General features: G+C 39.8%; 1 protein-coding gene across 14 annotated transcripts in view; it reads right to left on the bottom strand.

The window, feature by feature from the left end:
• The window catches only part of MAGI1 (membrane associated guanylate kinase, WW and PDZ domain containing 1), a 642,704-nt gene that overhangs the window by 101,638 nt on the left and 513,336 nt on the right, over positions 1-27,730 (bottom strand). For all 14 annotated transcript variants that reach the window (XM_055342834.1, XM_055342837.1, XM_055342839.1 and 11 more), the window contains exons 3-5: positions 24,635-24,754; positions 10,428-10,634; positions 2,068-2,269 (exon numbers count right to left, since the gene is read on the bottom strand). In XM_055342834.1, coding sequence (XP_055198809.1) covers positions 2,068-2,269; positions 10,428-10,634; positions 24,635-24,754 — 529 coding nt within the window. The remainder of the gene's footprint in view (positions 1-2,067; positions 2,270-10,427; positions 10,635-24,634; positions 24,755-27,730) is intronic.

The raw sequence follows: 27,730 nt of genomic DNA, 5'->3' as shown, positions 1-27,730 counted from the left end.
TCATGACCTGAGCCGAAACGGAGTCAGATGCTCACCCACTCAGCCGCCCCTGTGCTACAACTCTGTAGTTTCCTTTTTTCTTAGAGTATCTTCGTTTTTGGTAACAAGGTAACAATAGCTTCATACACATATTTGCTAAGTGTTCCTTCCTCCACTTCTATTTTCAGAAGGAGACTGTAGAAGTTTTATTCTTTGAGCCCTTCTCCAGTGAAACCATCTGGGCCTGGAGATTTCTTTTTCACGAGTTTTTAAATGACAAATTCATTTTCCTTAATAGTTATAGAGCTAGTTAAATTATCTATTTCATATTGGATGGGTTGTGGTAGTTCATGCTTCTCACGAAATTGGGCCATTTTATCTAAGTTGTCAAATTTATGTGTGTAGATTTGCTGGCAGCACTTTCTGATTACCTTTTAATGTCTTCAGGGTCTGCAGTGATTCCCTGTTTAAGTCCTAATGCTAGTAATTTGTGTCTTTTTAATTTTTTTTTCTTTGTCAGTTTTGTCTTGTTATTGTTCACTGAACAGCAGACTTTCAATCTATTTGAGTATAACAGATTTGCATATATTTTAATTTATTTTATAGTTTAATTGGCCATTCTGTTTTCCTTTTTTAGTGGTACATAAAAAAACCATGGTAAATCTTAACAGAGAATTTTGATAATAAAGCCAAAGAGCAGCATTTTAAAAATTGACTATTACTCGTTAAAAAGTTATATTATCTTAGAGTTTTTAGAATGGTTACAACTGTGTATTTTTCAATTTTTAGTAAAGGTTATTTACTAAATGTTTACCTTTAACAATGTGCATTATATATACAAATATACACACACAAATAAGATACATATATAGGTTTTTTAATTTTGAAAGACTTTCCATATCTATATACTGTAGTCCCCCTTTATCCACAGGAGCTCAGTTCTAAGACCTCTAGTAGATGCCTGAAACTATAGACAGTACTGAATCTTAAGTGTACTATGTCTTCCCCTAGACATGCATACCTATGACGACATTTAATTTATAAATCAGGCACAGAGATTAACAACAATAACTAATAGTAAAATAAAACAATTATAATAATATAGTATAAAAAAGGTTATATGAATGTAGGCTCTCTCTCTCAAAATACCTTAGTGCACTCTATTCACCTTTCTTCTTATAATGATGTGAATGATAAAATGTCTATATGGTGAGATGAAGTGAGGTGAATGATATAAACATTGTAATGCAGCATTAGGCTAGTACTGATCTTTTGACAATATATCAGGAAGATCCTCTGTTTCCAGAACACAGCTGACCACGAGTAACTAAAACCATGGAAAGTGAGACTGCAGATAAGGGTGGGTGTGGGGGGTGGTCCTGTATCCTCAAATTTTAATCTATGTACTTACACCATGGGGGGAAAGAAAAAAGACTCAAAATGGATCAGAGACCTAAATGTAAAATGTAAACCATAAAATTTCTAGAACAAAGATAGCAGAAAATGACAGCTTTATAACTTTGATTTAAGCAGAAATTTCTCAGCCAGCACACTAAAAGCACAGCCCCCAAAAGAAAAACACTGATAAATCAGACTTCCTCAGAATTAAGAACTTCAGGCTTTTCAAAAGACATAGTCAAGACAATGATAAGAAAACTCAGGCTTGGGGAGAATGTTGACAAACCACAGAGGATAAAGGAATTATATCCAGAATGTAAGAAGAACTCTTAGAACACAACCAAACAATAAAAAACAAAAATTCCCGCCATCCAATTAAGAAAGAATAAGCAGAGGATTTACCTCTTCCTAATGGCTCCATATATTTTATATACTATGCCATTATAGGGATAATGGGATATTTAGGGGAATTATTAACCTTATGTTTCTTCAAGCTCCTCAGATCCAATGATTAAGATGCTATGCTAATTGCTTTTTTGGACAAAGCTGGTTAAATTGCCTAAAAGAATACCATCAAGCAGGTGGTGGGTCCTTTTAGATGTAATTTACCAGTGCGGCCACTAGGGAGCAGGAAGGAAGGGGAGATGACAGAAAAGTAGTACTTCAGGGAGGAGGAATGGTATACTTTACTCTATAAAATAGACTTCTCCATTTTCGGTGTAGGCCATCTCCCAGTTCTCAGGTAGAGGACCTAAATTATCCTCTGCACAAAGAGGTAGGTATTGAGGGAACTTCTGAGAAGCGTCCGTGATGGGAGCAGCGACGATGCTACTATTCACAGGCGGTAGTGCTGCTTCTTGGAGAGTGTGTTCTTCTTGGTCACCAGAATCGGCTGTTAAATTGCAGGGAGATAGAGAAAAGAAATTCATCAATCATATCCCAAGCCAAGGAGTTCACTACTGTTTGTGTCTGTATTCTTAAAAGCCCTCACTCTTTCTTAATTGCTCACCATCAACTCTATTCTGTTTTATTTAGATGGAAATTCTTTCAATAGAAAACATCAAAATGACATACCGCATTTATTAGACCTAAAAATAAAGAAGAGATAAACATGCTCAAATAATGCATTGCTCAAAATCTTGGAAAAGCCAAAAAAGAAACAAATTCATGACTCAAAACCTCAAGTCTCTTGTATTAATAAGGCCATCAAAACACAGAATGAGCCATACTCTTGCTCTTAGGTATCATTTGGCTTCATGATTCAGACGTCCCTGGAGAGCAAGAAGAAAGTCCATGCTGCAAACATAGGTATAGTGGCATCATTATCCATTTTTGTATCAATTATTTAAAACATTTTTGGTAGACAATGGCAAAGATCAAAGACTGGCATATCAAACTGGAAAGTATACAGAACTTTAGAATATAGACACAGCTATACCAATGAGTCAGAGTCGAGCCTCTTTTGGAAAAGTGAGGGGAATGTTCCTGTGAAAACCAAGACAGTTACCCCAGAACAGGATCATGTGGGTGGACTAATTTGACTTGGGCCTTAAAAGAAGACTCTAAGTACATGAATCTCCTTGCCTCCTTATTAACTAGAAACATCAAGAGCTGATGTCATCAAAGTATCCACAAATGGCACTGTTGACATTCTGGCTGAATTTTTATAGAGGCCAAGAATATTAAACATCAGTCTCCATGGGGCTTTAAAACATAATAATCAAGGGTTGTAGTTATTTTCTATCTCCCACAGTAATTCTCCTGTAGACATTTCTGATTTCTGAAAGCAGACTGAGGAATAATAAAAGGGTGTTTTCAAATCTTTCTCCAATGAGTAGCGCTCAATGACACACATTAAGAATGAGGGTAATTCAAAGTTTGGATGGAGGACATGTTAAGCCTATTAAGCACCTCCACCAAAAATCCATCACCATTGCAGGCTGCCATGCATCTCTCTCATCTTTTCCTAGAATCACCTCTCAGACCTCCCTTTAGAAATCCATCCATTCAAAGTCCTCGTGGTCCAGGTGGGGGCTCACTTAAACCCATTCCTAGCCCATGTGGTGGGCCTAAGTCGCACTATCACTTTTGTCTGTGATCAGATAAGGAACATAATCCAAAGCAAACCAGGCATTGAAATTGCCTGCAATTACCCTCCTGATGCTGAAATTATGAATCTGACAGACTCTCATGCCATAGGTGCTGGTGGCCATCTTGACAAGCTTGGCAAGACCTGCCTTAGAATTGAGCCTCCACAGAGGAAAGCAGAAATGAGAGGTAAAGTCACCTCATGCCTTTGATTGAGCCATTGATTCTATGTGCTCCCAACCTCTTCAATTGCTTGATCCCCTAAATTCTTGCTTAAGCCAGTTTGAGTTGGTTTTACAATATGTATCCATGACTGGAGATTAAGAAAGCAACTGGAGGGACACCTGGGTGGCTCAGTGGTTGAGCCTCTACCTTTGGCTCAGGCAGAGATCCTGGAGTTCCAGGATCTAGTCCCACACCGGGCTCCCTGCATGGAGCCTGCTTCTTCCTCTGCCTATGTCTCTGCCTCTCTCTCTCTCTCTCTGTCTCTCATGAATAAATAAAATCTTAAAAAAAAAAAAAAGGCAACTGGGATTTTGAAGTAGAAAAAAGGAAATGAGGCCAACATGGAAGAAATATTTTGAAATTACTATCAATAAAAAATAAATTCAAAGAGAGTCTCCCTTAGTCTCTAGGAGCCAACATTTAATCATTTCTGATATTTTTAGAATGTACACATCTCACATGAAAGGATATATAACAATCACCTGGAAAGACTGCTAAAATGCAGATTCTGACTCCTTACTACAGAGAAAAGATTTGGGAGAAGATTCCAAAAAGTGCATTTTTAAAGCACCTAGTGATGAAGATTCAAGTACCAGAATCATACTTTCAGGAAAGAGATAAAGAATTTTCTAGTGACTCTGTCAGCTTCTAGAAGGGGTTTTGTCCTACTGCCAAGGGGCCAGAGTATGAGACAAACTCCTCCGCCTGCCAGAGGCACAAATGATACATCTAGAATGGGTACTCGAGAGAGAGTGCAGCCTGTCTGAAGGGAGCAAGGAACTCAGTGCCAGGTAATTAGCATCCTGAGGAAAAGTGGACTCAGTATCTCCAGATCTCTGGCTTTTTAAGAGAAGATGGGAATCTGTATATTTAGGTAAAAACTCCAAATATTTCAATCACAATTCCTTAAAAAAAATAAAGCAATATCGCACAACCAAAAAAGAAAAAAAAGAGAGAGATTACTGATTATAAGCACTGACTCAGGATCCAGACTGCTTGACTTTGAAGCCTGGCCTCACCCCCCTTATTAATGTGGGCAACACAATTAACTTGTATATGCTTTGGTTTCCTCATCTATAAAATGGAGATCATCATATCAAGTCCACAGGATTATGGGGAGGACTGCATGAGTAAAGAAGCCAGGACAGTGTCTAGCATATGGTTAACAACATTTGTCAGCTGCCATCATCATCGGTTTCTTCTTCATCAAAGTTATTATGACTAACCTTTGTCTCCAGGTCACATCTGGCCTTTAGGAAACTGGCAGAAAAACGATGAATGTGATATCAGACTACAATCACAGGTTTGCCTATTTCTAGCTGTGTGACTTTGGAACCTTTCTAAGCATCTGTTTCCTCATCTGTAAAGTGGGGAAACAGATGCACATGCCATGAGAACTGAAGGACTAAGGACAAGTAAAATGCTTACCAAAGTGCCTGGCCTTCAGTGTGGGCGTCATGGGTACTCAGGACTGGAACCTACTACTGGAAATGCCAATGTACTAGAGCTAGTGATCATCTCTTAACACGACATTTAAGAGCTAGAGAAGTACCAGGACAATGGATGACATTCGATAATTTTACTAAAGAATTTTAATTAACCCATTTTAATAGAGAATGGATGTAACAGGAAAAAGGCATGGCAATCGGTGGGACATAAATGTGAAATGATGTGGCTTCACACGGAGGATGTATAGTTTAAAAAAAAAAAAAGAGGCCTGCCAGGTCTCTGCTTCAACTATGGGGAGGGAATATTAGCTCACTGGCAAGATATCTAAGTAACTGTAACTTCCTAAAGACAAATGAAAATCTTTCTAGCAACTAGATCTTATTTTGTATTATCCAAATATTTTGTATGCTATATATTTTGTCTTCTTTAAAAAAAATGCTTTATTGAGGTATGACTGACATACTAAAAGCTATAGATATTTTTTATCAAAAGAATTTTTTTAGCTTCACTGACGTATAAGTGACAAAATGGTAAGATATTTAAAGTATACATCATGATGATGATTTGATATGGGTATATATACATTGTCAAAGGATTCCTCCCATCTAATTGATTAACCAAAAACAAAAACAAAAAAAGCCATAGAGATTTAATGTAAACAATTCGACATGTTTGGCTTTCTGTGTCTTCTTTCCAGTTCAACAGAACCTTAAACCATCTTTCTCTCAAAGAAAATAGGAATTCCAACAATGAGATGCTGGGACAAAATACGTACTTAAAAATTCATAGCCCTAATCATGGCTTTGACTTTGACATATACTCTGATTTCAGAAAATTTTTCATTTGATTTCATAAAATCTTTCATGTGATTTACCAAACATTTAAGAGTACTGCCATAACTTTCTTAGAACGGTTGCTAATGGATCCAAACAGGATAGGTAGAATGGATTACTGGAATACAGAATGGACGGGGGAACAAGGAAGCCTGGTTCTCCCACTGTCTAGTAGGGGAGTACACACCATTCCTTGGTGTTCTCACCAGCAAAATGGAGAAGTTAATGCCTAGGTTGCTTAGCTCTCAACATTTCCTGGTGGTTTCTAGGATCTGTGTGAAATTGACTTGTAAACCATAAATGAACATAAATTACTTTTTCACTTAAAGGAAATAAGAAACTCCCAAGCATTTACATATACATACACATACTTGAGGGCTTCCGAAGGGGACTTTGAGAATATAAGGTCATGTCAAAAATACGTTTCTAGAGCCTATTTTATAGGATATCTACTTTTAGATTTAGGTGCATTTCTGACTGCATACAGAGCTAATAAACTCTGTATTTAAAACACAAAGAGCACTCGATAAGCATGCAGGCTCTGAAGTTAGCTTTTGGGGTTTGACACTCACTGGCTTTGTGATCTTGGGCAAGCTATTAGACCTCTCTAGTATATGTGTAAAAAGCTTTACAAAGTGCCGGAGAAACATTAGCTCTTATAGTAATATCATCTCTTCACATTCCAAAGCAATGCTTTATCATTGCCTGCTAATGGAAAAGAAACATCAGCAACCTCATGTTCAAAAATAGGGGAGGCTGCTGAGAGAAGAAAAGAAAAGCCTCAAAATACAATTAAATAACATTTGGTGTCTCTTAGAGGGAGTTAAAGAATGGTGGTTTGTTACAGATTTCCCAAGCTGTCTAAAACAAGGTACTTATACCAATGCTTTTATTTGGTATAAATAACTGTGTGCTTTGGTCAGTGGTATAACTCTACCTTCATGAAGCATGCATGAAGAATGTTCATTCTCAAAGGCTCGTGTAGGCCAATAATTTGGGCACAGTTTGTAAAAGACTGGCCTATTGCTTTGTGCTCAACAGTCAGTACCACAGGGAGTATCTGGGATGACTCTTCATTGCTCAGCTCTTGCCTCAGTCACTGATGACAGAAAAGAATTGAGGCTGTCCCCTGGATGCTTCTTGCCACAGTCTCTTGCTCTTTTGCCTATAAACATTCCCAATATTATTCACACACTTTGTACCTCCTTCAAAAGACAAAAGCAGAAGTCACCTAAGATAGTAGCAACAGCATGTTAATTAAAATATCTCAGTAAATATTTTTATTTTTAGGGATCCCTGGGTGGCGCAGCGGTTTAGTGCCTGCCTTTGGCCCAGGGCGTGATCCTGGAAACCCAGGATCGAATCCCATGTTGGGCTCCCGGTGCATGGAGCCTGCTTCTCCCTCTGCCTATGTCTCTGCCTTTCTCTCTATCATAAATAAATTTAAAAAAATTTTATTTTTAAATTTTTTTTAAGATTTTATTTATTTATTCATGAGAGACATCGAGAGAGAGAGAGAGAGACAGAGAGAGAGAGAGAGAGGCAGAGACACAGGCAGAGAGAGAAGCAGGCTCCATGCAGGGAGCCCAGTGCAGGACTCAATATCAGGACTCCAGGATCACGCCCTGGGCCGAAGGCAGACGCTCAACTGCTGAGCCACCCAGGCGTCCCTCTCAGTAAATATTTTTAATAGCTCCATCATGTTTCTATATGTGGATACAACACTCATTCCTTTATCATAACTCTCCCAACCAGGAGCCAAGACCTCATTATGTTATTGTCACTCTATGCACCAAGTAGCTGGTGGACTGCTACTTAAAGTGGTTCAGAGAGCAAAATGCTTTGACATAGCTAGTTTGATACACATATCATAGGCCGGGTAGTGTCAATTATTTGAAAGAATTTATATGAGTTAGGGTATGACAGGTTGTCAGCTGTCATAGTTGTAGCTTGGTAAGTGAAGATGCCCATCACATGTGTAACTGAAGATAATTTCTCTCTGCATCCTATCAGCTTTCTTGGTGTTAAGGACAGGAAGCGAAAGAAGATAGTCAGCTACCACTTGACTTTTGTGTGGGTGTATGTAGAGCAAATGATCAAACTGATTCTAGCAATGATGACCTGGGCCCCAAAGTTTTTCTTTGATGCCAGAATTTCAAGTGAGCATCTAATGGAGTCAGTTTCTGAGGCAAGCCTTCTAGAGATCAAGATTTATGGTAGCTAGAAACAGGAAGAGCAGTAAAACCTAGAGTCAATAAATCCTACTTTGTTCTTGCTTTATACCAAGAAATCTACTAAATAAAGAGGATAAATAAGGGATACTCATTTCTTGGGGACCATCCAGTCCACATGGCACAGCTATTTCAGTGCACGTCACTCCGAAGGTCTTATTTCTGTGCCCACAACTATGCTTTGGGTTATATTATCATTTGCTATCCTCACTTATTGGAAGATCAAGACATTATAATGTTAGCTACTTTTTAAAAGAAGTATTAGCTCTTTTTCTTCATAATCTGCTTCTCTATCAGCAAGGACTACTATACATGAATCATGTATTTCTAAGTAAATGAAATGAGCTGATCTCAACAAATGCATATGTAAAAGATGGTATATTTCTCCTAGCTATTATGACTATGGGTCAGCCCCTGGCCTAACCATTCTAACTAGAAAATGGAGATTTTCATGGAATCAGATTCTAGAGCTGAAAGGGAGAACTTAGATATGATTTAACCTTACCCATGTACCAAGAAGCTAGGATAACAAACTAGATCTCCCTTTACTCAATGCTTCTTGCAGAAAGATTGGGTTACTATTATGGCAATAAAACCATCAGAAATTATTTTAATTGTCACCTTGAAGAATTTAGGCTTCTGAGCTTAATGAATTAGAAAACTTCAGGAGGCAGCCCGGGTGGGTCAGCAGTTTAGCGCCACCTTCAGCCCAGGGCCTGATCCTAGAGACCCGGGATCGAGTCCCACATCAGGTTTCCTGCATGAAGCCTGCTTCTCCCTCTGCCTGTGTCTCTGCCTCTTTCTCTGTCTTTCATGAATAAATAAATAAAATCTTAAAAAAAAAAAGAAAACTTCAGAGAGGCCTATATGGGTTCTAGGAAGCATTCAACAATACAAGTATTTCCCTAAACATTCTATTAGATTTGCTAATGCAAGGAGGAAAATACAAGCTTAATTCCCCCTTTATTGGAATTTAGTCTAATCAAGTAATGACAGAAGTATGGCGATGTCAGGAAAGTTCACTAAGAGAGAGGAAGTTCTCATATACTGCAAATAGATAATTCCCCCAGAGCTATATGCTAAATTATTGAGGAAACTACTTAAGTAGAAGAAAAATAGAAGAAACAAGCTGTTCTTCAAAGTCACAATACTATAAACTGGAGTGACTCATGTCTTGCGCAGTTGCTATATCTTGAGTCCCTATATAAGGTCAAACCCTCATATAGTGAAAAATATCTCTGAACAGTTCTGGGTCACTACACTAACCCAAGAAATATACACCATAGTCTCTGTGAACGGTACCCCTAGGAATTGTGCAATACTCAACCTGTATAGTCTTACTCAGAGGCACTGTCCTTGAAGATCCCCTCATAAAATATGGTATACCTAAGCTTGGGCATAGATGCCCCTGAATGCATATTTAAACGCATAATGCAAGGAGTATTATATGCTATGTAATATAGAATGCATATGTAAGATATAATCAGGGGATCCCTGGGTGGCTCAGTGGTTTAGTGCCTGCCCTCGGCCCAGGGCGTGATTCCAGAGTCCGGGGATCAAGTCCTGCATCAGGCTCCCTGCATGGAGCTGGCTTCTCCCTCTGCCTGTGTCTCTGCCTCTCTCCGTGTCTTCATGAATAAATAAAATATTTTTAAGAAAAGATATAATCAAGTATCCATTATGTTTCCATCTTTCTCCAGTTAGGGGATATAGAAAAATTGAACAAGTTAACTGACCACTATACAATTCTACTGTAATCTCTATTTACAAAGGTGGAAGATAAAAGGATGCTACTAGCTTTCCATACAGCATCAAAGGCTATTAAACTGTGAAGCAAGTCCTCATATTTCTCTTTATAAGCCATCAGGCATAATTACAGAACAGTGTCAAGACCAAGAAATAAATGAACAAAACACAAATATTCTTAATACATACCATTTTGAAGTGAAGGAAACAATGCTGATTCTTCTTGATTCCCTTCTATAGACATTTCCCTCTAGCATTTTTAAGATATTTGGGAGAAGTTAAAATATTCTTGCAAAGAATCATGAAGATAGATCATGGAAAAGACCACCCCTTCCCCAAGCCTTGCATGGTCAGTTTGAATTTTGTCAACCCTTCCGAATAGTTCTTGAGAAGAGATACCTTTTCCTCGCTCTCTGCAAAACCGTCTCACCGCCCCTTATCCCAAGTCCATCAAGGGGGAAGGTGGTCTGGTCTTTACCTGTAAAGCTACTGTTCATTTCAGGAACGTCATCCTCCTCCTCATTCTCCGCATGGACTATGCCAGCATTTTGCATATCATTGTAGGATTTGGTTCGCTTTGGGGTCGACTGCTTGGAGCCAGACTGAAGGCTTTGCAAGGCATCCGTTGTGATCACTTTCCCACTGACTGGCTGGCTAGGAGGTTTGGGTGTCCCATAATAGTTTCCTAGGTGATGGAGAGACACATTTGCATGTTTTAGAAAGAATACTTTGTGTTTTTTTTTCAAGGCTTCACATGAATCTCTCAGCACATTGGGGAAAAAAAAATTTTTTTAACTAGAAAACCAGAACACACTGTATTTCATTTCTGGAATAGGTTACAAGAGATGTTGTTCCTACCAAGCTAGACATGGTGATTTCAGAAGTCAGGAGGAAAGCTGCATTGTTTAGTTGCAAAGAACCTACTAGTAGTAAAAACAAAGCTGGCTGTAATGAATAGTAAAACTTCCTCCTCATTACATTTGAAATTCAATTGGTCACCTTTTTATATATATGCACCAGAATAATGCTAAACCCAATTTAGAGTTAGCTTCACAGAAAATAAAAAATTCATTACTGCCAGCACCTTTACATGCCTACAAAGTCAAGGTCACCTTCCCTTAATAAGGGGACTCCTTAAGAGGAAACCAGGGCACTATTTAAAAAGGAAGCCGGTGAATACCACGTGGCACCTCTTTAACTGAATGGCAGGCTTGACTCTCAGGGTCATGTGGGGTGGGAGCAAACCCTTGCCAAGTTTTAACAGAAAACTGTGTCAATGGTGGCACGCTGGTCACTCTTTTGGGAAATATCCATTTCACTTTGAGCCACTTTTCCCCCCACATTTGACTCAGTGTACTAAGTGATTCTGAATAGTACCTGGATGGATTTTTAGATTTTATTATTTTAATAAATGTGTATATTTTTAATGTGGATTAAAAAATGTAGCTACAAAGTCATGGTTTTAATATAAAGTTTACTTTTCAAATTAAGTGAAAAAGCAGTACTTTTTAAAAGTGACTTTCTTGTTTTAAAAGTCAGCTATATATAATAAAAAATAAGTAACTGAATAAATAATAGTAATGGCAGTGATTAGAGTTTCCTTTTGAAAACTTAAGTTAAAAAAATAAGTTATTTTAAAGAATATTCCAAGTAAATAATAGATATTATGTTCAGATATGGACAAAACCATAAAGGTGATTCATGAACAGCCAAAGTTTGAAAAATACAGCTCAATAATATGTAGTGACTACATGATAAAAAAAATAGCACTAGAATGCCACTAATCCAATCCCCATCACACATCTTCTAAAGGAAGGCCAGGAAGATAAATTACATTGAGTCCTTCAATAAATCCTAAGCAATGTTTGTAATTCTTTGCTTAGTAAAGCAGAATTTATACCTAATAACAAATCTCGTACACACTGTTTCTTCCCAAGGATTCATCCCACTGTCTAACTTCAGTACATAATTACATAAAGTAGACATTTTATTACACAAGTACAAAAGCAAAAGGAGACAGTAACATATTGCTGTGCATGAGACACACAGGTGGTCAATAACTTGCTTCCATTAAGCCTTTATTTTATAATTAAAATATTTTTATTCATATCATTTTTAAAAAAATTTGTCAAACCACCACACTTACAAATATGCACAACCACCTTCTTTGACAGTGGTGTGACAGTGCAAGTCAGCAGGGAAACTAACCACACAAGTTAAAACCTATAGTAGACTAATGGGTACCATGTTTGAGTCAGAAGGACACCAGAGTAAAACCTGAAAGACATTTTGGAGGTTTGTACTCCACTCAATCATCATAGTTCTTTCACAGAAGATGATGGTATCAGTTTCTTCAAAAAACTTGTCAAGTTTCCAACATAATGGTCTGGGATGGGATATAACCAACCTGAAGAAAGCCATCCCATATATGTTTTTAGAGGCATTTCCACAGAGCTTACATCTAAGGACATCCCACTTCTTTGTTGAAGTTGAAAGCAGGACATAGTGCTGAGTTTTTCATGGACTGAGGACTGTTAATGCAGTTTAGGCAAGTAAAACAGCTATTTAAAAATTCAGCTTCACAGGGAAAAAAAAGAGAGACGAACTCTTAATGAATTTAATTCTAATTCCCTCTGACCACTATTACACCAAAGTATCATGTGCATTTTTGAGTTGCAAGTGAAACAAAGACCAATGTCTACATAAGATGACTTCACCAAAAATATGGAACCAAAGGATGGGTCCCTTTATTTATAATTTTATCATTTTACAAACATTATCATTCACTTTCAGTGCCATTAAACCAAAGCAACATTCAGGAAATTGTTGTCACTTAAAAAAATCAACGAAAATGTAGATACCCTCAGTTTAGGACAAAAATAAATATCGGGAAAAGAAAAGTTCTCCATACATTTGACAACTACATGTGGATTTTCCTCAGTTTTCTTTTTTCTTTATATATATATATATATATATATATATATATATATATATATTAATTTTTATTTATTTATGATAGTCACAGGGAGAGAGAGAGAGAGAGAGGCAGAGACACAGGCAGAGGTAGAAGCAGGCTCCATGCACCGGGAGCCCGACGTGGGATTCGATCCCGGGTCTCCATGATCGTGCCCTGGGCCAAAGGCAGGCGCCAAACCACTGCGCCACCCAGGGATCCCTTTCCTCAGTTTTCAAGTTCAGAATCTTTCTTAATAAATGATGAGCAGATTTCTTAATGCAACTATAAACTCCCTAAAACAATCCACTTACTCGTAGTTGTTTACGGTTTCTGAAAATTAGTTTAAGATTGGAGACCAAAAAAAAAAAAAAAGTACATATTATTAGGCTGAACCACATGCAATGGCTGTTGTAGAAGACAAGCTGTTGTGTAGCAGTAATCTCATCAGGTTAATCTAAGGTACAGGCATGTAGGTGGTGAAGAGACAGTCTGGGCTTCAAATCCTAGCTTCACCACTAACTGGCTCCGTAATCATAGGCATCTAACCATTCAACAAACAAACAAACAAAGAAAAAAAAAAAACCTCTTTGTCCTCTTCTATGAAACTGGGATTCTAAGAATACCTAGTTTCTATCTAGAGCACCTGTTTTGAGGATAAAATGCAATGGTCCATTGAAAGCCTTTAATCCACACTAAAGTCAGCCACTACACTGAACCTTGATAAATGCTACTTAATGTTGATAGTTTCTCTTTCTAATCTTTCAAATGAGCTCATTTCACCATGTTGGAAGGATTAATGAGACAATGTGTCTGAGGTGCCTCCCACAAGATAACTGAATATTATTCCTTTACTCTTGTAAGGGAACAAGCAGCAAAACTTGCCAATGACCAAATAACCTTGGGCAAGTTTTTTTTTTTTTTAACTCTCAGTCTAATACTTCCCCCATGTGACAGAAATGACAGCCCCAGCCTGACTGACTTCACAGGATTATAACTTTCTAGAAGGTATCCTGTAAACTCTAAGGAGTTATAAATGGGAAATGGTATAATTATTCAAATCCCTCCAGCATTTCTTATCTTCCATATTGCCTACAACCTTTAAGGAGAAGTTTATTTCTAGTAGTTCTCTAACTATAGAGGGTTCAACTTGCCTTCAAAGACATTGTCCACCCCCCCACACACACACCGTTTTAAAAAAAAATAACTTGAATTAGTCACTAACATATAAAAATGGAATGTTTCTGATTAAAATCTGGATATACGGAGAAGTGCTGCTTGACAAACTGTAAGTTCTGGTTCCTTAGATTCCGTCTCTCTCAGACAGTGTTGATGACATGTGTGTGACCACAGCCAATTTACCTGGAACACACTACACTCATTGAATTAAGGGTTTTGTTTTAAGATTTTATTTATTTATTTATTTGACAAAGAGAGAGAGCACAAGCAGAGGGATAGGAAGAAGCAGGCTCCTTGCCGACCATAGAGCCTGACATGGATTCTGGGAACATAGCTTGAGCCGAAGGCAGACGCTTAACCTGTTGAGCCACCCAGGTGCCCCTGCATTAAGGATTTCTGCAGAGAACTTGTTCTCCCACCTTTGGTGTGTCCCTGTCCTTGCTAGATGAACATCTTGGCCCCAGTCAAGAAGAGCTTTGCTAAGGCTGCTGTAATGCAAAGGCATGGGCATACAAAGGGGCTTAGACACAGAAGGGAGGGAAGAAAACCTAAAACTTCAAAAATGGCCTTGATAACTCACAGATTGGTCTTAGTGATTTGATTCTGGGTAAATGTGGTTTTGGTCCCTTGGACTCTGGGTGGATGGAGTTATGCTGAAATCCCATGTTGTCTTCACCATGGAAGGATGGGCAGGATGAGTGGTGCATTTGCTACGGGCCAGGCACCATGGGTTCACTGTTTTGACCTGCCCTCTTCACCTTCCACATCTAGCTGCCTGGCCCCTGGGCATGTCCCTTACAACTGCCCTCTGCCAGCAAACTCTCTGCCTTATCAAGCTTCCACGCTGGTCATCATCAGGCCAAGCCTGGCCATGGTAGAGTGCAAACTTACAGAGAGTATATGCAACAGACTTCCTGTGAGGGATACATGGATCACTTGACGATATTAAATAAAAATCAGATGAAGAATTAGAAGTGATTAAAAAATTAACTGGGTTATCACCTAGCAGCCTTTACAGTTTCTAGGAGATGTGAGTCTAACTGTCCTACACTCTCCATGTTAGCTAACACACACTTTCAGAGGTGGCCGGCTCCCTCTCAAGTGGGAATGTGTGTGTCTCTGCGGCTCTTTTCAAAACTGGCTCTACAATAAAACTTAACAGGGATGGTGGCTGGGGAGGGAAGAGAGGGCAAGGGAAGACAGAAGAGGAAGCCACTGCTGGCCTTAATTAACAGGCACAATCTTTGGCCATGACCAAGCCAAAGAAAATATTTTCTGACATGCATTTAAAAATTAATGGGGACTGCAAATCAATTTTTAGAGCTTGATAAAATATTTAAGGAGGACCATAACCCTGAGTTTTAAGCCAGAATGAATCAAATCTACACAGCCTTTCACTCTACAAGTTTAGTATTCATTTATCTCACTGTAGAGCTTTTTTTTTCTTTCTGCCAGCCACTATGCCAGACACTAGAAATAAAATGTAAAAAGGGGATGAAAACATGATCTTCATAAATGCTCTTGTGTGGCATACATCAGTTTTCTTATTTTAAAGATTTTATTTATTTATTTGAGAGCAAGCGAGAGAACATGAGCAGGAGAGAGGGGAAGAGAGAGAAGCAGACTCCTCACTGAGCAGGGAGCCCGACTGGGGTCTCGATACCGAGGACCCCGGGGATCACAACCTGAGCTGAAGGCAGACGCTTAACCCACTGAGCCACCCAGGCGCCCTTACCTCAGTTTTCTTAAATGTCGTACAAACAATAAAGTTCTGTTGGCATGGAGATTCTGACTGAGTGGGTCAGGGTAGGGCCCAAGATTCTGAATTTCTAACAAGTACTCATGGTGCACTAGATCACCATTGCTCTTTAGGAGATGAGGAACACAGAGGCCAAGGCCAGTAGAAATGCCTGCCTTATGAGTCACTGGCTGGTCCAGGTTAAATAAGCACTCAGGTTCTTTGTCCTCCAGTTTATAATTCTATGCAGGAGGTGGGTGGGAGCCGGGACACTTGTCTGTCCACTTCCTATAGAACAAGCTTCTGAAACTAAGAACAAGATGGTAGTGACTACCAATAGCTGGGAATCTATAGTATATGTCTTCAATGGGGCAATATGACCCCCAAGGGGGCAAAAGTCAGTTTGGGGTGTGGCAGGATATAAAAGTCTTATTCTTTTTATGTGTAAAGCACAGATATATATATATATATATAATATCTAAGGCCATAGACATCCAGGATCTCTGTTTTTGCTAGCCTCACAGTCATGCCATTATCATCCACTTGTCCTCAGAGACTATTTCTGACCCCCACCCCCAATTAGATCAAAACTACCCTTAAATGTCCTCAGGGAACCATGTACCTCTCCTTCCCAATGCCTGTTGTTGTAATCATCATATGGTTTAACTGACCGGTATCAGTCTTTACCTCTAGACCACAAGCACCATGAGAGCAGGACAGTCTCTGCTTTTGTACACTACTGCATCTCCAGGCCTAATGCAGTGCCAGCCCATAGAATTAGGAATTCTCTGAGAATGAGGAAATAAACAAGTAGAGACAGCACACAGGAATTCCAGCCGGGGATGCTCCTCCATACCTCTATTGTGGATCTGGTTTTTTAATAGCATGACTCATGGCAGTTTCTTCCCAGTCCATCAATCACATCTCAATGACCTCAGATCTGCACTATTTCACTTTCCACTTGCTTGCTCAGCACATGATGGTATCAGTCCTAAAACGCCCATCGCTTTCTTTTTACTCTTCCCTTTCTTACCTGCTCCACCCTACAGAAACATGATTTGCACGCAAAGGACAATAAGCCACTGTCCTATAATAAGATGTTTGTTCTTGCCACTGCCATTTGGCTTTGAACAGAAGAGGGTAATATAACTTAATAGCTTTGTGACCCTGAGCAAGGTAAGGGACCTCTCTCTTTGTGGCCTCAGTTCTCATGGTATAAAGATAAGAAAAGTACTCATCTAGCAGGTTTTTTCGTGTAGATGAAATTATAGACACTGTGTACAAAGTACTCACCACTGCATTTGGAACAATGTTAGCATGTAATGAACCCTAGCAGTCTTAAGTGGCACCTACTGTTGTAGACCAATAAAAGCTCTAAAATACAGAAGAGGGTGTTGTTATCAAATGTATATTTAAAGAACAATATTAATCAAAATTTACCTTTATTGTGTACCTCTCATGTCACTACCCATACATTCACTTACTATAATCTTTATTAATACTCCTATGGAAAAAGAGACATCAGTATTCCCAGATGACGATGAGATTCACACAATGTGTAAATGGGGACTAGCACTGACATGTCCCCAACACTTATGTTGTTAACTCCAGGAATCTCTGTGGATCTCTAAGCAGGGAATTAAGCGAAACTACCCTGGCACCAGCCTCTTCATCTTCATAGGCAGAGGAACAGCCTATTGCAGCACAGATTCCCTTTGGTTATTCTCATTATCAACAGAGAACATTCCATGGTGGAGTTTGCCAACAGAGCTTATCACAACAGACGGCTTCCAAGGCCTGCCAAAGAACAGGACTCCAGACCGTCTCGTTTTCCTCAATGACAAACAAGAACTCTCTTCACCCCTGCTTTATCTCTGTGTCCCCAAAAAGTATACCCTTGGCAGCTGCTTTTTTCGTAGACCTTCTAGGAAGCAAAAACAATAACATTATTGAATGCTGACATCCCTCTCCTTAATTAACATGCAGAAATATGCAACCCATAACTCGAATTTAAAATGTCACACTGGCACTGCACTTCCATGCTGAGGGAAAACCTTTGCAATGCTCAAAGTGTATAATCAGCCTCTTCTACCCAGAGGCATTTGTAAAACAGGCATGTTTGGAACCACCCCCACTGAATAGTTCATCCCTTGTAAACTCTCTCCTAGAGAAGTCCCAAGGGCTGGCTGAGGCAGCAACCTGTCTCACGGAGTGAAAATGTCAACAAGTAAAAAAAAAAAAAGAAGAAGAAAGAAAAGCAAGGCAAAAAGAGATGGTGCAGCTGATTTATTTTAAGCACCGTATCAAATAAATTTGTTCACTGCCACAATTAGGAATTTGAGCCAAGGAGGAAAGACACATTTATTTCTGTTTTCTTTGCCTTGATGTCAAATCTATCTAATGACAGGAGGAGGCGTTGGTTCAAATTGCAAAGCAGAGATCAATGATGAGCTCCACTAATAGCTTCTATGCTTTGTGAGGGACAATGGTTAGGCTCTTTATGTAGACAGGTAGAGCCACTAACTGGTGGAGTGAATGCAACTCTCAGCATTATAGCTGCTGGGGCACAGGAAGTTTCATTATGCAGCCCCTAGCCCCACCACCAAACCTGGTCCTTTCCCAAGTTCCTTATCTCAGCAAATGGTACCAGCATCCATCTAATTATGTAAGACAGAAACTAGGAGTCATAAAGAAGGACCACGATCACTTGCATCTTCTACCTCCCTCTTATAACTGATACATTTACCAAGTCCAGCTTTTTAATCACATTAATATCTCAAGATGTAGTCATCTCACCACCACCACCACCACAGTCCAAAGCTGACTCCATCTAGGGTTGCCAGATAAAACACAAAACCAGATGTTCTCTATTTTTATTTGTTAAATCTAGCAATCTCACTTCTAGAGTGATTCACTTCAATGATTACTTCTATAGGAAAGCTTTTCCCAACTCCAGAGAGATCAAATCTCCTCAACCTAAAGTCTCCTCTATAGACTCTTGCACACTCACAACTGTACACTTATTTCTGTGACTATTTGAATACTGTGCCTTGTGCACTGTAAGACCCAGGAGGACGATCTGGTTTTGCTCAGCATTTTATGTTTAAAGAAACAACTGAGGAAACCAACTAGTCATACAGTCTACAAAGGAGGTGTCCATTTCCAGGGAGCAGAATGGGAAATATAAGGATTGCAGTCCTGCCTGTGACGTAGCTTGGGCGATGCGCTTTTGTCCAGGCTTTCTCCCAATTCTCTCTAGTGTCTTAGACTAGTCTCTCCCTGAATCTTAGTTCTGTCTTCTGAAGAAATGACTCTACTGCATTTCCAGCTTTAAAATCCTATAACCGGGATCCCTGGGTGGCGCAGCGGTTTAGCGCCTGCCTTTGGCCCAGGGCGCGATCCTGGAGACCCGGGATCGAATCCCACGTTGGGCTCCCTGCATGCAGCCTGCTCTCCCTCTGCCTATGTCTCTGCCTCTCTCTCTCTCTCTCTCTCTGTGTGTGTGTGTGTGACTATCATAAATAAATAAAAAAAAATTAAAAAAAATAAAAATAAAATAAAATGCTATAACCCTGCAACCCTACACTCCATACATATACTGACCCTTAAGGACTTTGCTGATGGTTACCCCACCCTGAGGTTTTATTGCTTCACTCTACTTGTCCACCTTTTCACGCGTCATTGATGTGCCCACAAAAGATCACCACTACTCTGCAGTAACACACTCTTTGAGGGGATTCAAAATTATCCTTTTTTAAAGGAGCTTAACTCTTAAGCATGTGCTTAGCTCTCTACAGTCAGCTGAGAGAGGAGGGCCCATCTGGAGTAGGTGCTCACTATTCCCTGTAGCACCTTTCATTCTCGAGCTGTGCTGTCAAATGTGGCAGCCACCAGATACCTGTGACTATTCAATGTAAAATCAGTTTCAATTAAACTAAATGTAAAATTCGGTTGCTTAGTCACAATAATTACATGCGGCTAGTGGCTGCCATGTTGGACGGCCCAGAATACTGAACAGTTCCATCACCAAAGGAAGTTCTGTTGGCCTTCGCTGGTTCTCAAGCAAGGCATAGTTCTTTGTCTCTCCTTCTCTAGAACTCATGTTCTGACCTTCTCTTGGTTTATCCCACTTGCTATCCCTGGAATCAGGCCTCAATACTAGTACTGACTTCCAAACTGAAATCCTATTCCTCAGTCGTTCATATGAACCCCTGAGGTCCTCTGACAAGCTTCAGTTCAACTGTCACATCTACAAGGGGGTCTACTCTGATGTGAGATGAGATGCAGTACCCTTGCCGTATGCTTCTGGAGCACCCGGTCTCCATTCTCAGAACACATGTGGCTTCTCTTGAAATTGTTTAATTTGCCTCATAATATTGAGGGGCTGCAGAGCACAAACCCTGGAGCCAGGCTGCATGAGTTTGGATCCCAGCTCTATTCCCAGTTCACCATGTGAACTTAGAAAAATAACTGGCCTCTCTGGACCTCATGTTCTTCTTCTATAAAATGGGGAATCAACTGTACCTACCTCATAGGATCGGTGAGTAATTAAGTGAGTGGGTGCATGTAACATACTTTGAAGAGCATCCAGCACATAGGATATGCTGGACAGTGTTGGCAAAAATAAAAAACGAAAACCATAAGCATCTTTAAAGGCAGGGGTGCTTGGTTTTCCGTCCTTTACATAACACCTTTGCCACAGAATAACATCTGATGCAGGAGCCCCTAGGTGGCTCAGCCAGTTAAGGTCTGCCTTTGGTTCAGGTCATGATCCCCGGGGCCTGGAGCCCGGGGATCAAGTCCTGCATTGGGTTCCCTGCTCAGGGGGATCCTGCTTCTCCTTCTCGCTCTGACACTCCCCCTTCTTGTATTCTTTCTCACTCTCTCAAATAAATAAAATCTTAAAAAAAAAAAAAACTAATGCAAAGCAAACGGTCAATAAATACTTACTGAATTGAACTGTGTATGTCCCAACGGGCTTGCTCTAATACTGCACTGCCAGAAACCTCCTGGATAGTCCTATTCAGAGCACTGTAGTGAGGTATTGGTGCAGCGATGCTCACTGCAGCCATGTTTACAAGACACCAAAAATGGGGGAGGGGTGGGAACATCCTGAATGTCCACCTGCAGAGGACTGGTCAGCATACATTGGGATACTTCGTAGCATTTTCAAAGAGTGAGATAGAACTGTATGTGGTAATGCGGAAAAATTTCCAAGATAAGTGAAGTCGGAAGGCTAAGAATAGGGTGAGATAAACATGAGTATGTAGGTACATGCCCTCTGTGTCCCCAAACTTGCCCTGTGTGCAAGTTTTCTGAATCTCTACTCTAGATCCTTTAACGGTGGCTCCCTATGGGGAGGAAGGGAAGGAAAATGGACTTAAATAGGTTTATGTTCTTCACTATAGTATTTCGTCAAGTACATTTATTCCTTTTACCTAAAATGATCAAAGTGGCTTGCCTTAAAGAGTGTGTTGTGGGGGCATTTGCCTGGCTCAGTAGAAGAGCATGCAATGCTTCACCTCAGGGTCATGAGTTTGAGCCCCACACTGGGTGCAGAGAATACTAAAAAAATAAATAAATAAGCTTAAAAAATAAAAAAAATAAAAAAAAAAAGAGTGTTGTTATGCCAGACTTTTCCTCTCTGGAACCAGGACAGGCAAAAAAACAAAACAAAAAAAACGAGCAGAAAATAGGATGGTGAGTACCTGGCAAGTAAATAAAGACATTTTACTGGCAACCGCACTGGTTTACTGACTAGCAGAAGGGGGAGGGAATCCACCAGGGTGGCAATTTCGGACCAGTCGTGTGTGTAAATATAAGAGCTAATGCTGATTGAGAGCTTACATGTGTCAGACACTATGCTCAGCCCTTTCCAATTATTGTCTCATTTAATCCTACCTATGAGGAAGCACTATTATTATCCTCATTTTACCAAAGGGAAAATGGAGACACGGAGCATTAAGCAACTTGCCGGAGGGCACACAGCTCGACAGCAGAAGGGCTGAGATTCCATCTCAGGCAGGGCAGCCGCCCAGCCTGCACGCCCAGCCTGCACGCTCGTTAGTGTCCGACAGACAGCCACCGTCGGGGCCAGTCCAAGGGAGGCAAGGACAGAGGAAGCTCTCTCAAGATCTACCCAGCTCTATTCCTGTGACAGTATCTGGCATTTAATAAAAATTCCATTTTGCTTCCAGCTTATAAGAGTCAACATAATACACTTCAGTTAGTCCCAAAAAAGTATGAGCTGTCTCATATGGTAGGGAAATTATACAGCTAAAAGGTCAAAGGCTGACAAACACTGAACAGTCAAACGGCTGAAAAATGGGATGTATTAATGCTGGGCCTAAGAAAATTTCAACTCCGAAACAACAGAGCAACAGTCACAGAATGACAGTTTTACATGAGGCGATTGGACACTCTGAAAAACGTTTCCCTGTTGCTACCAACCATGGAGTTAGGTTCAAGTATGGACGAGTTATTTCTAAGACTTTTTAGTTACATTCAGGATGTTCTTCTTGGAGTTTTCAGGTAAGAATGTGTGAGATCTGAAAGTCCAACTGAGCTGGGTTTGGTTCCAGGCTCCCACATTTTAGCACCAGCTATACAACCTCGAAAATGTTCCTAAATGCTAGGTCTCAGCAAACCCATCTAAAAATTCAGTGATAAGAGTTACCTCTGTCAATGCAATATAATCAAAAAGGAAACAAAGTAACTCCATCTATAAATCATTTGTAATATAAACAACTGGAGAAAATGAGCTTATCTTCCTTGTTTTCCAGGCAAGTTGTTGTCTACACCACATGCTTTTCTTTTCCAATCCAACACTCTTTGGCATTGCACAACTATTCTCCCCTTCATCCTTTCCAAAAATGCAAATAGTTGTTTTTTATATTAGGGGATTTAAGCTCCCCAGATGGGCATAATAACTGATTTCAAATAAGGACAATCCACTTTCTGCTAATGAAAGAGGATTCACATTTGCCCTCTTCTGGGCCAACTGAATTTTTAGCTAGATTCACATTTGCAAGACAACCTTGAAGACGTTCCTGGTACATCCACTTAGCCCCCTCCCTTCCCTCACCTCACTCCTAGGCCTTAGTTACTTATCCTTTGGATCCCCTCCCACTTCCCCAAACACCAATCGTATCGCAACACTTCACAGAAATGGAGACAACCAATAATTAGCCATACTCGAGGGAAATATTCTTGAATTCACAATCAGAAATTTGATTAACATCTAAACACAGCCCAGGGTATATTCACAATTTGGAAATGAGCAGAAGGTACAAAGATGATGCTCTTCCCTTTCTCCCACCAAAGAATATCAAACCATAATCCATATACCTAAGATCCATGACCATTACCTGTTAGCCACTGCCTGTAACAGGGACTGTTATCATATCAAAGCTTTAATATCCCTAATAAAAGTCTTCTTGGTGTGTACGTTTTGTTTTTAAGTCTACTCTTGAAAATGCCCCTGTGGTTACCAAATAAATCCAAGTTTTATTTATTTATTTTTAAAGATTTCATTTATTCATTCACAAGACACACACACACACACACACACACACACACACAGGCAGGCAGAGGTAGAAGCAGGCTCCATGCTGGGACCCTGACGTGGGACTCAGTCCCAGGACTCCAGGATCACGTCCCGGGGCAAAAGGCAGGTGCTAAACCACTGAGCCACCCAGGGATCCCCTAAATCCAAATTTTAAAAGATCACAAAGACATGCACATAATAATTTGGACAAATCTGACCTAGTTAATAGTATCATATTATGCTCTTCTGTCTCAAGTAATAACACTCAGAAGAGCAATCTAGCTACGCTATTGATTTTAGAAAATGTATGTTGAATTTTTTTCCCTACCTTTGGCTTTGACCTTGACATTCTATTTGTGGAATCTTGTCCTATAGACATATTTTCACTTCTACAAAATGATTTATGTCCATGTTATTCAATGAAGTAGTGTTTTAAAATATTAAAAATATTTATCCAAAGGGAACTAGTTAAATCACAGCTATACTGATACCAAGAGATTACACAGCCTTGTAAAAGACAAAACAGTAATTTCTATTACTGAAATTGCAAAGAACTGTAAGACAGTGTTAAATAAAAGACCAAGGTACCAAAAAGCATGTATTGTATACTACTTTTCGAAAAAAATAGGGAAGAAATAAGAGCACATGCAAAGAACACACATGCACATGTGTCCCTGTAATTACATTAAGAAATTGCAGAAGGAAAATGAAAAAGTAAATGGCACTGGATATAATTTTGAGAGACAGGATTATTTGAAATTAGGCAGATAAAGATAGGTATACGAAAGAAATTTCTTACTACTTTTGAAACATTCTGCTCCCTGAAGCATATACATGTATTATCTACTCAAAAAATACATCAAAAATCAATTAGTCGTAAAAAAAAAAAAAGACATTTCATTGCTTCAAGATTAAAAAAATACCGTAAGGTCACATTTTGTGATTGACCATGATTCTTTTCCCTCTTTTTTCTAATACCATGAAAGCCCATACTAAAACACACACACACACACACACACACACACACACACACACACACACACACACTTCAATTAATAAAGGAGAAAACTCTTGGGGGGGAGGACATTTTAAAAGAGCTCCACAAAGCCTTACTCCATATATTTTATCAGTCATATTAAGGTGAACTGCAATCTCCTATCATGGATTAGACTTCTCTAGTTCACAAAACCCTTTTGCTTCAATCGTTCCGGATCCTCTGAAGTGCCCAGGAGAGAGGCATCCTCACCTCTGTCACATAGACACACTCACCTTCATAGGTGCCGACTTCCAGAAGGGTCCCGCTCTGCTCGAGGTCCAAGAACTCCTTCACAGTCAGAAAGTTATAGTCCACGCCAGGTACTTCTCCTTCTCTGGGAGATCGGGTCGTGCCTACAGCCGACAAGACAAATGCACAGTCGATGAAAACAGGATGCTCCCCATTCAGTCATAATTAGAATAACCTGTTCTGTAGGCTGGAGTTAGGACCTAAAGCTGCCCACCCATCTGCCCAAACAGAGACCCAGCAGAGACAACTTGTTTCTAACAGCACAGCATCCTCACTTCCACCCTCTAGTGCTGGGAACCTTCAAATGGGAGAAAGAACACAAACCAAGTCCAGCTGGGTAGCCTGGGGTGAGTTTTTTATCATTTCTTAAAGTGCACTGAATGAAAAAGGCAAACTGGATTTTATATGGACAACATTCACAACTGGCAGCTTTTAGGACTCCAGTAAATACTAAAAAGTTATCCACCTTAAGCTCACAGCCTAAGGGGCTTATATTTTTTAACACAGGCCTCAAAAATTCTTGCGTTCCAAAGTACATCCGGCAAGTTCCAATGTAATAAGCCCTTTGAAGAAAATGACACCCACTACATAAACACATCACTAGAGAAATGCAATTGCCCAAGATCGGTGGTTGGATATCTCCCAGGGATTAAAATGCCGCCGCTCTACCCGTGTAATTAATATGTTTGATGAAAAGAGGCCACCCATAAGTTCTGATGGGAAAGAAGGAGCACTGAATTGCTTAGAAAATTCTCCCATTGAGTTAATATGGTCATTCTCCCAATGACTAATAAATACAACAATTCTTCTTATGAATAATGTAGGGCCTCTGGAGTATGTAAGTCACCCAGCTCAGGTGCTAGGCGGTAGACAAGTTATTTTAGCCTAATCTCTACCAAAAGCATGGAAGCAATGTAGAAGGAATGTGAATTACACACAAACCAAGAAAACAAACCAAGAAGCAATTATGATAGTGGGTAAGAAGATAGATCTTCTGTTAAATATTATAAAAGACCAAAAAAAGAGCAAAACACATGATTTCTGCTCTTACATTCAAGTTAGGTAATACGATCAACCTAAGTCATTTTGTAAGGTGCTATTACCTGTGGTGCTTTAAGGTCGATGTTTTCCTACATGATAGGCAGGGATTTTTCCATATTCCTAGGAACTTAATAAGCAAGGATTTCCCCCCTAATCCTAGAAACTTTAAAGCAATTCAATAACCAACTCTATGTACCTTGTGGCTCTAATGTTCTCTCATCATTGCCTACGTGAATGGTCATGTCCACACACCTACTGTGGCCACCCAGAATTCTTTAAAGTCAAAAACTCAACACTTGTTGCATATTTACTTCAGGAAAATATATTTTTTAAATTGAGCCTGGTTTTTTTAATATCTGAAATCTGAGTGGGTTTTTTTTTTTTTTTAATATCAGGTCTGACTGTAGAGTCAGACCACTTTAAAAAAAAAAAGATTTATTTGACAGAGACAGAGAGAGCACAAGAAGGGGGAGCGGCACCCAGAAGGAGAGGGAGAAGTAGACTCCCCACTGAGCAGAGAACCGGATGTAGGGCTCGATCCCAAGACCCTGTGCCAAGACCCTGAGCCAAAAGCAGACGCTTAACCGACTGAACCACCCAGACGCCCCTAAATCTGAGTGTCATAAATAGCTGCAAACTGTATGGTTTTATGCAATACAGTATGGTTGTATTGCATACGTTTGCTTATCAGGTCCCACATGCTGGAGCTTTCCAGTAAAGAAGTCTGCTTATGTCCACAAGTCTACTCTTGTACTGTTTCTTGATCTGTTCCCATTTTGGGTTCCCCGGCAGATGATGACAAGTCCTTTCAGGTTAGCTTACAATTTTAAATTGAGATCTCCAATCTCAATCTAAAACAGTTCAAGGCTTGCCTCCCAACAAATTGTGGTCTTGGGCATGTTCCTTAGCTTCTGTTATTACTTGGTTTCCTCATCTGTGAAACAGGGATAATAATGGTACTTACCTACTTACACTATAGGTTTGTTGTGTGTGAATGAATGAAATAAACCATTGAGAAGACATAGCTCAATAATCATCATCACATATTATAGTTTATGTCATTGGTAGAATGAAATGAGTTGATAGAACACTATAATTCGGGGATCCCTGGGTGGCTCAGCAGTTTGGCGTCTGCCTTTGGCCCAGGGTGTGATCCTGGAGTCCCAGGATCGAGTCCCGCATCGGGTTCCCGGCATGGAGCCTGCTTCTGCCTCCTCCTGTGTTGTCTCTGATTCTCTCTCTCTCTCTCTCTATCATAAATAAATAAATAAATCTTAAAAAAAGAACACTATAATTCAAATGTTATGTATATATTTATATGTGTATATGTGTGTATATATTATAGATCTCATTACATCTATCACCATGTTTCATTTTTTTTGATAAATATTTATTGAGGTCTCAATTCATGCCAGGTACCAGTTCAGGCACCAGGGAAACTGGCAAACAAGACAAAGCCTCTACCCTAGTGAAATGTATATTTTACTATGAAAGACAGAAAACAAATGTGTATGTGAGGATAACATATAATTTCAGGTGGAAATAATCTTCCATAGGAAACATAGATTAAAATGCCTGCGACAAATGTAGGCTAAAGGGTTTAAAAGTATCTTGGAAGAAGGAACCACGCCCTGAGAGGAGGAAAGCTATTTTAGATGGGGATTAGGGAAAGCCTGGCTAAGGAGGTGCCACCCAAATGGAGAGGGCTGCCAAAGTGATGGGAAAGCATTCCAGGCAGGCGGAAAGGCCAAAAACTTTGATGCAGGAATAGACTTGGGATATGAGAAGCGCAAAAAGGCCAGAGAACTATGACAGGGTAACAGGGAAGAGGTTAGTTAGGAAAGCTACAGCAAACACTTTATATTTTATTCTAAGGAAGAAGAGAAAGCTACTGGTAAGATTTCAGCAGGGTGGTGCTAGGATTCATTTTACAAAGATAGTGGAGCTTGACAAAGAGGTTTTGGGCAGAGTAATAAGGGGAGACGGGCATGAACAGAAGCAATGAGACCAGGGAGGTGCTTATTATGGTCCATGTGAGA

The sequence above is a fragment of the Nyctereutes procyonoides genome, unplaced genomic scaffold (assembly GCF_905146905.1).
Source record: "Nyctereutes procyonoides isolate TBG_1078 unplaced genomic scaffold, NYPRO_anot_genome, whole genome shotgun sequence".
Lineage (NCBI taxonomy): Eukaryota > Metazoa > Chordata > Mammalia > Carnivora > Canidae > Nyctereutes > Nyctereutes procyonoides.
This window is presented reverse-complemented; position numbering and strand designations above follow the sequence as displayed.